We start from the raw sequence: 16096 nt of genomic DNA, 5'->3' as shown, positions 1-16096 counted from the left end.
TTGGGGAAAGGGGAAATTAATAGTATCAATATTGTTTTGTAATAACTTTATTATGCTATTATCATTAGTATTGCTATTATAATTAGTGCGGATTACGTCAGCAAGAGGCCCGGCTGGTCCAATGAGCATGCTGCAATGGGGTTAAACAGAGCAACACATGAACTTTTCCCAGACCACCACACTAAAAAGAGGCATGACCCCTGACCTCCACCTACCCTATAGCCAGACACACACACTACATGGCCAAAAGTATGCCGACACCCTTTCTAATTAGTGGATTTGACTGTTTCAGCCACACCCATTGCTGACAGGTATATATAATCAAGCACACAGCCATGCAATCTCCATAGACAAACATTGGCAGTCGAATGGGCTGCACTGAAGAGCTCAGTGACTTTCAACGTGGCACCGTCATAGGATGCCACCTTTCCATCAAGTCAGTTCGTCAAATTTCTGCCTCTGCTTTCTGCCCTGCTAGAGCTAGAGCCTCGACTAATTCGCGTTCAAGGTTGATAAGCAACCTGCCGGGCCGCATATTTATCCACGCTCTGTGGCCTCAGGTCCAATAGTCCAGGGGGAACCGAGGCTCTCCCTCGTAGTAGACCCTGAAACCCGTGGTTGCAACAAGAGCATAATAATGTTGTTGCAATACAACATTTATACTAATAATAATATCCCCTCTCCCCCAAGGGATTTTAACTCCATGAACAAACGTCATGTTAACGAGAATAAATAGCTTATCGTTATGTATTGCGGGGCAATCCTACCATAACAACAACATGCATTTTAAAGGCCATTTTCCCTGCTAGAGCGGGGGTTAGCCTTGCGGTCCCCATGACAATCTTCTCCATCTTGCCCTATTTTCTGCATCTCTCCTTGTTAACCCCCTTGCCCGCATTTCTTCTTCCACCATCTTTAGCCAAGTCTTTCTCGGTCTTCCCCGTCTTCTACTTCCTTCTACATTCATTTCCATCACTCTTCTCAACCAGTCACTTTCATCCTTCTTCAACACATGACCAAACCATCTCAACCTGTTCCTCTTCACAGCATCCATCACAGGCTCTATTCCCATCATCTTTAGGTACTGCTGTTTAACATGAAATTGAAATAAATCTGGAAGAATTCTGACGTCCTTGAGGCATCTTTGTATGCTTATCGCATCCACGACAGAATAACGGACCAGAGCCTAGATCTACTGTAATCTATATACCCTAAAGATGATAATACCATGACCCTTCCTGCCGCTCCTGCAAGGAGTGGGTGCACTAGTTAACTAAAAACACCTTTTTGGTTAAAACTCGAATCATTTTCTATGATGTTGAGTTTTATGGATATATTGTAGATGAGGACACTTTTATTTATGTACAACATTTAGGAATAGAGTGAAGGTCAAATGGTGGCCCAACAGAAATATGGCCATCATTGGATTGCGGGCTGAGGGTAAGCCGCAGGCTATCGCCAAGTGTAGCCAGGGGAAGGCTTACCCATGGCGATCACAGATATGTACTGTAGTTGTGGATTGACATCTGTGGAATTCCATTCACTCGACACATCAAGGCTTCTGATGAAGCTAAAACTTGACATTTTATTTGTCTTTACCTGTTTGGTGTTGCTATTTGAGCATTTTGCCTCAACTTTGGGATCAGCACTGTTCATATATGCATAGCCTCTTTGTGTCCCCTTCATTCAGTTAATACATGTACCAGCCTCTCCACGAGCCTTAGATAGTTTAAAACAAATAAACCAACCAACAGGTGTCCCACGGAAAAATTGCACCTGCCGGCTTTGGAGACAGTCCATTTTTTGCACCTCCATGGCTTTTATCCCCGATCGCTTTTCCTGTCTCTTCGGTGTCTGAAAGGGTTTGAGTACAGAATCAACCATTATATCAGTCCACAATTGAAAGGCCAAAGATAGACAGACACCAACAGACATAATGCAGAAGGTTAAAGACCCCAAGGAAACAAAGAATAAATAAATATTTTATATACTGAAAGGGTCTGGATGTGCGAACACTTGCAGATTCTGTCTTTGAGGACTGGTACCTGGGAATTGCAGCGCAGTGGGTACGCAATGTGCATAGGCCCTGGAGGGCGCCACCACTTGTAGGAATATGTGTTTTCGAATGGAAGAGGGTTGAGGATCCGCAAGGAGCGTGGTTGCCACCGTTGGAGGATTTTCACTACGTCCTTGACTAAGAAATGTGGACACACCAGTTACGATACATGTTACCGGGCACAGAACGGAGCGGGTTCAATAATACTGTGATAAATTACCAGACTAATATTACCTTTTATCAAAATATGAAAATTGGAAATTATGGACCGGGGATTGGCCTGGATCCGTCACGGAATATGCCCGGGGGCGGATTGCGGTGTTGATCGGTTTGGAATCATAAGAAACGGAAGCACTACGCTGGCTAAATGTTGGTGCTGCTGGTCGGTCCACCTGCAAAAAGTAAAACAATTATCAAGTGTACTCTCTGTGAAGATTGATTATAAAATCAGAGATAAATTAAAAAATCAGGACAAAGTTTCATGGGATGGGAGGTGGGCAGGGGAGTTGTATTTCTTACTGAGAAGATGTTCTTAACTCTCTGTAGAATGGAGCCCCCCTGTGCGCTGCTTGGGCTTAGCTTTTGTGATGCGAGCTGCGTCGAGGACTAAGAAGAGAACAAAACATGAGAATATTCAAGGCTAAAATTATATCTACAACGTTTAAGGTAATATGATTTATAACAGGATGGCCTCTAAGCTGTCTGGTCTGGGTTTGAATCCCGACCCAGTTAAAAACTGTCATCCTGGTTTTTCATAAAAGTGTGCCATCCCTCGGATGGATGTCAAACTGACGTCCCGTCTGCCAGCATTCGTTGGTGGAGGATAAAGATCCCACGGTGTCCTTCACATAGATGAGGTGAGCTATCACCGGCAACATGAACAAATTACAAATTCCAGCCCTAACTACTGCTGGTAGAGCGATGGCAAACCGCACGACCTCAGGCCGAGTAACCACTTCTATGGAACACAGAGTATGGTACATTGGATCGGATTTAAAACATTTTCATCATTTAAATCCCTTTACCACACGACCTGACCCAAAATCACACCCCTTCACTCCCTTCTTCAAAATCAGCCCTGAGCCTTACACTGTTGCCTCTTAGATTCCCTTAATCAACTGGATGTGCAAACATGAGGAAGGGAATGGAAATCGGAAATTCCAAGACAAGACAAGGAAATGTGAAGATGGAAATTAAATAATTAGATGATTGATAAACCATCAACTTGTATTATTCCAATTATCTCTACAATCCATTAGTTACATGAATAATTATCCACATTTTCACCACAAGTTTCTGATAATGGAAACCATTCAGACGTACAATCCCCACCCCATCTCTCCCATTGCTAAGGCCCCAAAAACACAAAATAAATAATAATAAAATCCCCCCATTGCAGCATCATCCCCAAGGCCCCATCGACACCCTAATGCCCTAAAAGCAACCCAGCCCCTCTCATTCCATCACCATGGCTTTCGAATTTTGTAATAGTCTAAGCCCTAAGGCCATCGAAGGCCATAACACCACCCACCACCCCCCAATCCTTTCACACAACACCCTGACATGAAAAGCAAAGGAGGAAATGTGCAAGAGTCATGGATTTTCTTTCACAAGTTTATATGTAACACCATTCTTCCCTGAAATATGGAATACGCCGAGCAGCCTCATGGAAATGGTTCTCCCACAATGCCTGGTGTTCACTCCATTAGGAACATTGTAAAATATCTTACAAGGATGGTCTGTACCTGGTGCACGTGGCTCTTCTGCTGTGCCTCATAGGAGTGCCAAAGATGGCCGATCAGCAACTCCACCTCATCCATGTCACTGCATGGCTTCTTCCGCTGTGTGGTGAGAAATGGTGGTTTAAAAGGTGGTTTCCAGAGAATGCTTACATTTATTAAGAAATGCACGTTAAACTTTCCTTACGGATGCGCATGGAAAGCTTTCCTTCTCTCACGTGATAAGGCACATGGCCCTGAAATGCCACTTTAGTGGAGACGGCAATACTGGAAAAATAATAGAGTGGATCATCCTATTTTGTCCATCGGCCTCCGATTCCTGTACCTTTATCTGCTCCACTAATGTCACCAGATCTTCAGCGTTGTCTCTCATGTGATCGTATATCAACTGCTTTGCCTCTGATGAGGGAATTCCTGCAGATACCATGGCACTCATTTGGAACCAGAAACACAAGTTTCAGTGTGAGTGATACAAACTACAGACATGGGCGGTGGGGGAGGGGGGGAGGTGTGGGATAAAGGGGGTGAAGAGGGTGGATAGAAATTGGGTGATAGACATGTATGGAGAAGAAGGTGATGGGGTCAAAGTTTGTCATATATATAGATACAATAATAAATAGATGACCCCTTACGATGCCAAACTGTTCAAATTGTGCTCAGCTATAACAATATTAAAAATGTACCCAATTTATTTTAATTTCCTATTAAAATAGGATTCGTATGTTCAGCATTTGGGACGAACTGCAATCAGATTCACGAGTATTAAAATGGGTTACAGTTACTTTCACTAATGTGATTACAGCAACGCGTTACACCATGCACCGTGTCCAATTGTAATGGCGACAGGACCGCGACGATCGAAGGTTACTGGAGTTCAGAGATCAAAACACCATCGTTTAAGCCCCTGTCACACCTTGACGATTTAGCCAGCGTATGCCGACGTATCAAAATTGAGTGCTGGTGTGAGTCATACGCTGGCATACGTCGACAAATTTTGTGCATGCACGAAATTTGTCGGCAAGCTCGGCGTACTACGACGTATGCCAGCGTGCTTCAGCGTGCTCTTAACGTAGCCAAATTTTTCATACGTCGGCATACGCTGGCTAAAACGTCAAGGTGTGACAGCGGCTTTAGCACCTGAAAATAAACCACACCACCAAAAACATTTGATGGTTCACCTGTTGGTGTTCCCACCTGAAATCCTGGCTCTTGATGTAGGAAACATGTTTAAATACCATATAACATATTTGTTTGTCTGTATGAGTCTATTTTTAGGTTTTGCACAAGCACACAGATGCAAACATGCGCACACACACACACACACACACACACACACACACACACACACGCACACGAACATACACACACACAAGCACACGACTTTTGGTTCAGGGTCTGCTGCACATGTTGCTTCGTTCGGCAGTTGCGATTTCCACTTCATCAATGCTCAGTTTTCCAAAGTGGATCCGCCGTGTTTTCGTCCGTGTTGCCGTTTGTGTTTTTGTCCAATTTTCCATGTTAAATCGAGCCTGGTTGTGCTGTATTGTAGAATCCATCTCCGTGTGGCTCAGGCCCACTCCTAGGATAGCCAGCATGCAAATTCTGTCTGTTTTGAAGCCACATTCTTTTCTCCCAAGTATTGTTCTTTCAGCTTCCTTAACTCTATCCTATTTCCCCTCCTTGCTTCAAACCAAAAAACTTCCAAAAATAACTTTATTGTTCACTCCAAAACATGGATTTCAATCCATTTGTAAATCGGTCTGCCTGAATTTCCTGTACTGTACTTCATTCTTTATCTCTTCCTTTTCTCAATATCTCCAAACTGAATCTTCCTCAAATGAAATGCCTCTTCCTTCTTCCTTTTAAAGCTTTTTAAATACATTTAGAAATGCTCCACCTTCCTTATTTCTCTGTCATGAGCATTCCATGAGTTCTTCATCTTTTTCACAAATATATACAATCGGACCCCGCTATTCACAGGTTCGGAGTATTCGCGGTTGATAAAATGTGACCTGTTTCTCTATTCGCGAAAAGTGTCTCGCAAATTCGCGGTTTTTTTTAAATATTCGCAGAAAAGTGTCTCGCAAATTCGCGGTTTTTTTTATATTCGCGGAAAAGTGTCTCGCAAATTGAATAGCTTCACGTGATATCTCGTCATTCACGCTGTGAATAGCTTCATGTGATATTCCACCGTTCACAGGTAAACAATGTTTCGCGGGATATCCTGTCATTCACACTGTGAATAGCTTCATGTGATATCCTACCGCCCCCGCTCACAGGTAAACAATGTCTCGTGGGAAATCCCACCAGCTGCATAACACGTCATCCCTGCGAGTTACTGTACAGAATGAAAACACTCCACAGTATCTATTAGTGCAATTAGCTGTCTCCCTTTTCCCATTGAAACAATGGCACGGCATTCATTCGCGGAATTGCATTCACGGATTTTCATCGACATTGGTGGATTTTGCCGCCATTCGAGGGTTTTGTCTCGCCATTTCTGGGACTTTCATCAACCTTCGTGGATTATCTTTGACATTTGGGGATTTTGCCTCGCCATTCGCGGATCTTGTCTCGCCATTCACGGTTTGTTCCTCGCTATTCACGGATTTTCGTGATTTGCGAACCAATTCCCCCCTTTTCCATTTAAACAATGCCCCACTATTCATGGATTTTCCAGGAACGTATATCCCCCCATGAATAGCGGGGTCCCACAGTATTGTTATGAATTTTGGGATAGGCATATATAGATTTAGGTAGATCTGAATAGGTATCATGCTTTGTCTGTCGAGTTAGAACAATCTCGATATAATAGGTTCTGTGTTTAGCCCGGTTTGTCGGATCAAGTGTGTACCTGTGATCATACAAGGATGATCGTGTGTTAAATAGTTGTAGGGACTAAGATAATTTTCCTGTGTGTCAGACCTGGTGATCAATGCATTGTCCCGTATGGCAACGCACTCTTATAGACACTTAGCTAGGCCCTTAGCTGCACACATTAATTAATTTCCCTCTCCCACAATAAGACTTACAGAACCACAGGCAGAAAGCCAGATCGGGGCACCGCCGATAGGGCCGCAGCCAGCCACATCACCAGCTGGCATAGCAACACACATTGACCAGGCAGGCTGAGAGCCACGCCCAGGGGAACTCGTGATTGGCCAGAGGAGGGGTGAGCGACAAGTAGGGCACCGATTGGCAGAGTAGGGGAGGATGTGTGATTGGTCAGGGGAAGGGCAGAAAGCTCCCCTGTGATTGGGGGTGAGAAAAGTGAAGGAGCAACACACTGAATGGCCACCGACCGACCGACACCACGGCCAATCAGTGCAGAAGGCACAAAGTGACTACCAACAAGCTACGCACTGATTGGGGGAGAGAGACTGACGGGAGACCAGGGCCGGTAAAACGACTGGCAAGCCGACATTTGCTTCTTCTCGTTCCTGGTTCCTTCCTGCCTGGACCTCTCCCCTTTGTCTTTCTCGTTTTGGCTCTCCTCCTGTCTGGGCCTTCTTCTGCCCCCTTGCCTTTCTCACGATTGGACCTGTTCTGGCCTTTGGACGTTGGAGAGCCTGTGACGCGACGATCGTGTGAACGAAGCAGACTGAGGCCTCCTTCCCGCCAAGCACGGAGCCACGTCCGGACACGAGTTTGGGGCCTGGACAACTGAGACAGATAAGACGCACCACATTCCACACCACGATGAAACGTTATTTTATTATCCTTCCCATCGTGTATTTGAAGTCTGTGTGAAAGAGTGCTCAATTGGGGGTTTAGTCTTGATCGTCGCGTTCCTTGTCCCGATATTTATTAAATAAATCCTTTTATTATTTTCCCCTGTACATTTCACATTCGTTTTCGGTTTGGATTATTTCCCGCAGGGAGAAGACATCGGACCGTGAAGGCAAGCGGCATAGTTCATTCCTTCTCGTGTATCGATCCACCATTGAATTGGAAACGCCTCGTTAAGCTCGATTCCACCCGTGATGGACGCTCGGTCTTAACTGAGCCAGCCACATGACAGTATATATATATATATATATATATATATATATATATATATATATATATATACAGTGATCCCTCGTTTATCGTGGGGGTTACGTTCCAGAACCCCCCCGCGATAGACGAAAATCCGCGAAGTAGCGACCATATTTTTATTTTATTATTTATATATATTTTAAAGCTTTATGACCCTCCCCACACTCCTATTAACCTTTCCCACACTCTTATTAACCTTTCCCATACTCTTATAAACACTTCCTATACTCTTAAACACTTTTTACACTCTTAAACATACGTAATTTTAACAACATATAAAATTCTAATGGGTACTCACCATTGAAGATACTGTAGCCATACCATGGGTTCCCCATGGGAAGATACCATGGGAAGATACCATGGGTTCCCCAAGCAAGACCAGCATCAGAATCTCCTTGCTCCAGCCGGTGACGTCACCGGCGGGGATCCGCGGCGCAAGTGGCTGGTCACGTGACCACCAAAGCGTGTCGCGCGTGCGGGTATAATCAGCTACACCTGTTGATCACGTGACCACCGAAGCACGCCACGCATGAGAGGCGTGGCTTTCGGTTTCGGTTCCTGGTTGTGCTTTATAATGCAGTCCGATAAACGGGCTTTACAGTGTTCCCGAGTTGGTTTTGAGAATAAATATCTTCTCGGACGAGTTTGTGTCTTGCCCGTCATTTCGTCCGTATCAAGCAAGAGCCCCGGCTCTTCAATACTACAACTTGCGTGATGAAGATGATGATGAATTAGCTGTGCAGTACTGATGACGATGAAGGTGATGACGATGATGAATGTACTGCACAGCCAGAAAGAGCATTACAGTTACCCATTACGTGGGTAACTAGCGCAAGTGGAAGCTGCCGCATCTGCGTTTTCCATACGCACGACTCTTTGTCTCTCCTTCTACTGTACACTATGTACAGTATTTTATTTCTTGTAATATGTTTTAATAACTATTTTTCTTATTTTTTTACGTTTTTTTATTTTTTAGGCTAGAAAATGCTTATTTTACCACAAAAATATTTAAAATAATAGTATATAAAAATACATTTATACCGCAAAATCCCGCGATATAGCGAAAAATCCGCGATATAATTTTACATATACTAGCGAGAAAAACCCGCGATGTACCGAAGCCGCGAAAAGTGAACCGCGATATAGCGAGGGACGACTGTATATATATATATATATATATATATATATATATATATATATATATATATATATATATATATATATATATAACTAGTGTGTATATATATATATATGTATTTTTTTTTCCAATGCCTCCTCCCCTGTCCCCAACTGTCTGGATCTCAAACATCTGAGGGCTCTGCTCCAACCTGATGGATATCTCAATCCAGGCTGCTGCTGATAACCGGAACATAATCTATTTAAATGAATCCTTCCTCCCACAGGATGTTCCTGACTAGTGTATCTCCCTCAGGCTAGCGATTGTCTCCTTCAATTTGATAGGCCTATCAATTTTGACAGGCCCTGTTCTGGCGGCAGAGATGCACTTTGAATCACTAACTCAATTTCTCACTGCCCGTGTGCTGATCTTACTCCTCCCAAACCCAAGGGCCTGGTCTCTAGAAGCTATCCAGTGGATAAATTTAATGCGGCAGATATGTGATTTATCCACAGGATAGGCTTTATCCAGGCTTCTAACAACTGGGCCCAGGAGTACCTTTGGCTGTGACGTATCCTCCACTCACATTTCTTGTTTGTCTGTGTGTTGTATGGTCCTCCATACAGTGATGACTCCATCTACATCTCTCAATCAAACATGGACCAACTTTTAACCACTCATCCCAACTCTCTCCTCCTCATACGTGGTGATTTCAATTATTGTCACCATGGAAGTTGGCATGGTTGGAAGTGGTACCTCTCTCACCAGCCATGGCACTTCAGCAAAGGACCTTTGTGACTCCATGGGACTGACTCAATCTGTGAACTTTTCCACCTGGATTTCTCCCAATGACAAATCCTTTATAGACTTGGGTAATGACTACCTTTCCCATAAACATCTCCTGCTTTTCCTCTGCTCCAATTGGTTAATCTGATCATCTCTGGCTATTTTCAGAGAGCTGACTCAACACCGGCAAGTCTGGCATTTCACTCAAGCAGATTGTCAGGAACTGCAAGCAGCCATGTCTCTTCAGAACTGGTCTCCCATATCTACTGCCACTGATGTTAGTTCAGCCTGGGAATTCTTCCACAGAAACCTGCTCGTATGCACAGATCCATCCCATCTCGTCTTTAGTTATCATACCCTTTTTCCCACCTATGGTACACTGAAACCTGCCGTGAGGCAGTTGATTTTAAACAACTTGGCTTCTCTTCCTGGAAGGCAAACCTGACCGAAAGCAATGTGTCGTTTGCTGACCTGAACTGTGTCATTTGCACCTGAGAAGATGGAAAAGTTTTGGGCGACCCTAGACTCTGATTCTGCAACTGGACTGGATGGCATCAGTGCACATGTCCTAAAAACCTGCTCTGCTGCTGAATGACTCTCTCAGCCATTTTAATCCTATCATTTACCCTCAATCATATTCCATCTGCTTGGAAATCAGCCAACATCACTGCACCACATAAAAAGGTACAAAAACAATCACCTTAACTACAGACCTATCAGCTTACTTCCAGTCACCAGCAAGGTCATGGAATCCATCGTCACAGTTGATATGAAATATTTCCTTTCCTCCGACGACATCATCACAGATCATCAATTCGCCTTCGGACGAGGTCATGCTACCTTGGACATGCTGCTCCTCTCCCAACAATGTATGGAGGCCCTCAATGTCAGACATGAGATCAGGACCATCTTTGTAGACATATCCAGAGCTTTCGATATAGTCTGGCATCCCGCCATGCTCTCCAAATGCGCTGGTTGCGGTATCCAAGGGTTACTGACTAACGCAACCCTAACCATAACTCCACTCTTGGGTTACTGACTTTGCCTATTCTCGGAGCCACCATGTGGCTCTCAATGGAATCCTTTCATCTTCTCTCCCTGTCAAGGCTGGAGTGTGTCAAGGCTGGAGTGCCCCCATGATCATCCTATTCCTAATTTTCACCAACGGTCTCTGATTCCCTGGAAAATCTTGCTTCCCAGTTTATTTATTTGCTGAGGACTCAACCCTCTGCCGTGACGAAACTCTTCTTGTAGATAGACAGGCAGTAGCCTCCTCCCTCTCTTCAGGCCTTGATAAAATCACAAGCTGGTCAAACACTTTGAATATGTCTTTTAATACAGATAAATATCTCTCTCTCGCTGAAAGGACCTTCTGGAAAACTCTCCCACCTACTTTCTTAACATTCCTCTGGACGTTCAGTCACTCAAACTCTTGGGTGTCACTGTCAGCCATGTTTCTTGGTCAAACTAAGTTTCTAAGTTGGCCTCAAAAGCCAGCTATGTCCAACTGCGCATCCTCCATCGTGGAAAGTCCTTCCTTAGCAAAACTGAACTCTTATCCACCCATACGACCTTCATCCATAGCTTGGAGGACTGCTCCCCCATCTGGGCTGGTGCCCCTGCCTCACACTTGCTCAACTTAATTCTGGGGAAACCAAGGCCCTCAAGATCACTGGAACTTCCCATGATGAAACCTGAGTGTATGGGCCATCACTTTGCCATCAAAGACAGGTCGGTGGTCTCTCTGTATTTAACCTCCTCCTCTCTGGTCTTGCACCCTCTGCTCTTTCCGTGCTTTGTCCCTCCCCCCCTCCCCCCCTCACCCCCAAAGGTTTCTATAGGGTGGATGTGGTCCACCAGCTACCGGTACCCTATTTGGTGGAACTCTCAAAATCCAGAATCACTTCTCACCTCCAATCAATTTGTTCCTCTTTTTCCCCACCTGTAGAACCAACTTCCATATTCTCTTTAACCTCACCCTTCCCTCCAGGTTTTCAAGATTGATGTTAACCACCATCTCAGATCATCCCCGACCCAAAACCTGATCTTTTCTATCCCCATTAACACACTCCAATTCCACCTCCTTCAAATTTCCAGTTTTCCATTCCTGAGAGTTTGCTTCTGTATCCATCTTGTCCACCCCGTCCCTCATTCTTACTCGCCTTGTTTGTCTGTCTCCATCCCATCCCTTGTTTGTCTGTCTCCATCAATAAATTAAATATATAAAAAATTTACAAACTTAAAATACATTTTAAAAACACAAAACACACCGTTTTCACATGACTTTGTATCAGATTAACCAGAACTGTTCCAGAGTATCGGAAACTTCGCTTTGTCTCGAGGAGCAATTACAGTATTTATAAGAGTTCAGGTTGCATACCATCCAGGCGCTCACAGAGCCGCTGCAGTGCAAGCAGAGGACACGTCTCACAATGTTGGGCCTGTATGCGGGGATTGGTCAACGTGGCTGCCATGTTGAAGGATTGCTTCATAGTTTGCATTATTTCCTCCACCTGCACAGTCACAAAAAGCAAGTGAGGATTAAAAGACGTTAAGCACAAGCAAGGTCACTGCCTTTGCTTTGCACGCCAGGCCGGTAATGCCCGAGGCAAAGCCATGCATCATTCTATTATTTTATGTTTTCAACAAAAAGGGAAATGAATAGAAAATCGTGGTATCATTCAAGCTTATTTATTTGCACCTGTATGCATATCAGAAAGTTTCTAAAATAAGGTTCAAAAAGCTGGTGTGTGGTTGGTCGAGTTGACAGGTGATGTTATATTGCGGTAGTGAAACAGAACAAGGCAAGCAGGCAGATTTTACCATACAGTGTAAATGTTGTGGTAACTCCTTTAAACATGTGATGTGTTGTATCATCAAAAAAATTTATAGAAAAAAAATCCACTCGGCATGGACACCAATCCAACTACGGTACCCAGCCTAAGACAATGTGTGCTCCACCGAAGACAATGTGACCCCAATACTCCAAACCATGTTCAACCCCATTGAAAGTGAACCACTGGTATCTATCCCAGTTGTGGGCCGAGTGCCAGAACCTAATATGTCTGAACCCGATCGTGGAGTGGTTTTAAATGCTCAGACAGAAGTAAATTCTCAGGAACAAAAAGATGGTGGTGATCAGCTGTCTTGAAGACCTGGAGGGAGGAATGGCATTGAAGAGAATGTGGAAGTTAGTTCCACAAGCAGGAGAAAAGGAGGAACGAATGAGTGGAGGTGAGCGTGATTCTAGATTTAGGTAGTTTCACGAGAAGGGGGTTGATGATGGACCGAGTGTGCCCTGCAGAATCTGGGGAGGGGGAGCAAAGCATGGAAGGAGCAGAAGGTGCAAGGGCAGAAAGGAGGTAGAAGAAAAGAGACCACCGACCTATCTGAGACAGAAAAGTAGTAGGCCCATAGACTCCGCTTCATCGGGGAGATTTCAATTTTAACCCTCAATTGCCATCCGGTAATACACTAAGGATATGTTTTAACAATTAAAGTTTGGCTTTATTCCCTAAAGGTGCATTGGTAAAACATTACGTAATGTGAACACATCTGCAATCATGTATGTGTGTAGACATACAATTACGTATACAGATGTGCAGACAGGTACTCACTCACCAGGCTCGCAGAGGCACACTGGAAGATGTGACAGGCGTAGTGACAGCTTCCCGCCTCTATATTGTCCCGGCAGACAAAACCCAAGTAGTCCACATGGTTTATTCCCTGCCAGGTGACGGGTGTGAATAATACAACAAATCTGTCATTCTCGAGTAGAATCTATTTCCCCGAGTCTGCACAATCACGTCCTTCCTTTCACTCATTCAAAACGGTTATCCATCACCATCTTGTGACATCTGCTATTCCTTTTTCCAATATTTTCTATCCTCACTGGCCCTCCTCTCATTGTCTACTTGCTCTCTTTTTCATATTTAGCATGTTTGTAAACTTTTATGTGTCTGCTCACGCGTGCTTTGTCTACTTATGCCATTTCTTCCATTGTTCTGTCTGCATGTCCCTGTCCATTTGTTCCTTGTCTGTCAGTTTTAGTCTGCTCCAGATTGCTCACCTTTTTGTCTTCCAGCTCCTCAATGCGGCTGGATCTCTGCATCAAAATGAAATCCAAATTCCTACAGTTCCTGCCACTGTCGGAAACATTTCTGGAAGTTCTCTTTGTATTGTTAATCACCTTCAGAAGGTCTGTCGTGTTGGATTTGATGTCTTAGATTTTGTCAAATCGCTTCCCAACAAATCAAATCGGACAACAGGAATGTTTTTTGCTGCCAAAAATTGTGGGATACAGAGTGCCGTGTCACAGGGCGTGTTGTCATGATGGAGGAGCCACCTGTATCTTCCACTTTTCTGGTCTTTTCCGTTTGACTGCAACTCGCAAACGTTTCATAACTTCCACGTAGAAAGCCGCATTAACGGAAGCACCTTTGGGAAGAAATCCTGTGTGAACCATTTCTTCCATGTCGGAGAACACAATCAGTATGACCTTCACTTGCGATCTCAACTTGTGTGCCTTTTTCGGTCTTGGTGACACCGGTGTCTTCCACTGGGAACTCTGTGCTTTCGTTTCCTTGTCATACCTGTAAACCTATGACTCATCATTCATTATCACCTGGGGTAGGAATGTTGGATCCAAAACACATCGATCAAACAAGTTGGATGAAATGAAGACACGATTTGTTTTTTGGTCGTCTGTGGGGATGCGTGGAACGAACTTTGCGCTGATGCGTCTCATGTTCAAATTGTCAGTCAGCATGGCCTGAACAGAACCAAATGAAAGACTGGTCTCTTCCGCAATTTCTCGAATGTTTAAATGTCGGTTTGTTTGGACAACAGTGCTGACTTGAGCGAGGTTTTCATCGGTTTGTGGTGTCAACGAACGACCACTTCTTTCATCATCTTCCAGCGCTGAGTGGGTTCATCAAAAATGTAGTGGTTTGAGAGGGTCATTAAGCAGTGTGGCAGCTACATCCAAGTGAAAGGTGTGCACAGAGGGAACTACAGATGGAGGAAATGTTGAGTTGGATCTTGGAGACGGCGTGAAGCTGGAAGGTGTGAAAACATTTTGTTACCTAGGAGACATGCTGAATGGAGAAGGTGGATCAGACTCGGCAACGGTTGCTAGAGTGAGATGTGCATGGAACAAGTTTCGGGAACTGAGTGGCGTGCTGACGAGGAGGGGAGTGTCATTGAAGCGGAAGGGAAAGGTGTATGCTGCATGTGTGAGAAGTGTTATGATTTATGGGAGCGAGACATGGGTAATGAACGTAGAGCAGCAACGAAGGCTGGAAAGCGTGGAAATGCGAATGGTTCGGTAGATGTGTGGAGTATCGTTGAGAGAGAGGAAGACAAATGATGAATTGCGAAAGATGATGGGAATATAGCCTGTGATGGATGCTGTGAAGAGAAACAGTTTGAGATGGTTTGGTCATGTGTTGAGGAAGGATGAAAGTGACTGGTTGAGAAGAGTGATGGAAATGAATGTAGAAGGAAGTAGAGGACGGGGAAGATCGAGAAAGACTTGGCTAAAGATGGTCGAAGAAGAAATGCGGGCAAGGGGGTTAACAAGGGGAGATGCAGAAAATAGGGCAAAATGGAGAAGATTGTCATGGGGACCGCAAGGCTAACCCCCGCTCTTACAGGGAAAATGGCCTTAAAATGCCTGTTGTTTGTTGTTGTTGTCTACAAGCAATTGCAGAGAAATCCATTTTTAAAGCGAAAATACAGAGACATGAACACAGACAGACAGACAGACATACAGAGACAGACAGGAGCATTCTTTGGTAAACTTCCATGGGCATAGAAAAGGCCTCTTTATATAAGGATATGTGCCATTTGGCAAAGTATAGAAAAGAAGGGACATTCCATAGCTTATAGAAAATGCCAAACAATACAAAATAAGGGGCATTCAAAAAAATCTCGTGCATGCTGGACTACCCTTGTGTTCTGAGAAGGAACCAAGTAATGCTCTATAAACTTTTGTAGAAAGGGTGCCAATTTGAGTCATACAGCTGCATGAAGAAGTAAATGTATTTTATTTGCCAGATGTAGGGCATCCTTCCACATCGGATGCATGATGGCAGCCTACTGTCGAGTGATAAGCCACTGTTAAGGTTCCGAAGGCGGGTAGGTCATGTAGGGGATAATTACCCTGCGTTCGCAAAGCAAAAAGTGGGGTTAAGCGATTGTTTGCATACCTGTACATGTCTGCATTTTAAAAATACATTTTCTTGGTAACTGTTGGTCTGATTGACACAAAATTTTCCCCATAGGGTCTCCTCCTCCTGTAGAATTGTTAAATAATAATGATGTCATAGGTCATGTGGTACAGTCACCATCTTGGAAAAA

At 44.2% G+C, this 16096-nt stretch overlaps 1 protein-coding gene across 2 annotated transcripts in view; it reads right to left on the bottom strand.

Moving 5' to 3' along the window:
- TBC1D4 (TBC1 domain family member 4) overlaps positions 1 to 16096 on the bottom strand; it is a 61999-nt gene that overhangs the window by 7048 nt on the left and 38855 nt on the right. For both annotated transcript variants that reach the window (XM_068132382.2, XM_068132384.2), the window contains exons 4-11: positions 13358 to 13462; positions 12117 to 12249; positions 4121 to 4209; positions 3802 to 3897; positions 2576 to 2662; positions 2291 to 2448; positions 2046 to 2194; positions 1777 to 1854 (exon numbers count right to left, since the gene is read on the bottom strand). In XM_068132382.2, coding sequence (XP_067988483.1) covers positions 1777 to 1854; positions 2046 to 2194; positions 2291 to 2448; positions 2576 to 2662; positions 3802 to 3897; positions 4121 to 4209; positions 12117 to 12249; positions 13358 to 13462 — 895 coding nt within the window. The remainder of the gene's footprint in view (positions 1 to 1776; positions 1855 to 2045; positions 2195 to 2290; positions 2449 to 2575; positions 2663 to 3801; positions 3898 to 4120; positions 4210 to 12116; positions 12250 to 13357; positions 13463 to 16096) is intronic.

The sequence above is a fragment of the Myxine glutinosa genome, chromosome 12 (genome assembly GCF_964187855.1).
Source record: "Myxine glutinosa chromosome 12, kmMyxGlut1.1, whole genome shotgun sequence".
In the NCBI taxonomy this organism is placed as follows: domain Eukaryota; kingdom Metazoa; phylum Chordata; class Myxini; order Myxiniformes; family Myxinidae; genus Myxine; species Myxine glutinosa.
Note: the sequence above shows the minus strand (reverse complement) of the source record. Positions and strands in the feature narration are given on the sequence as shown.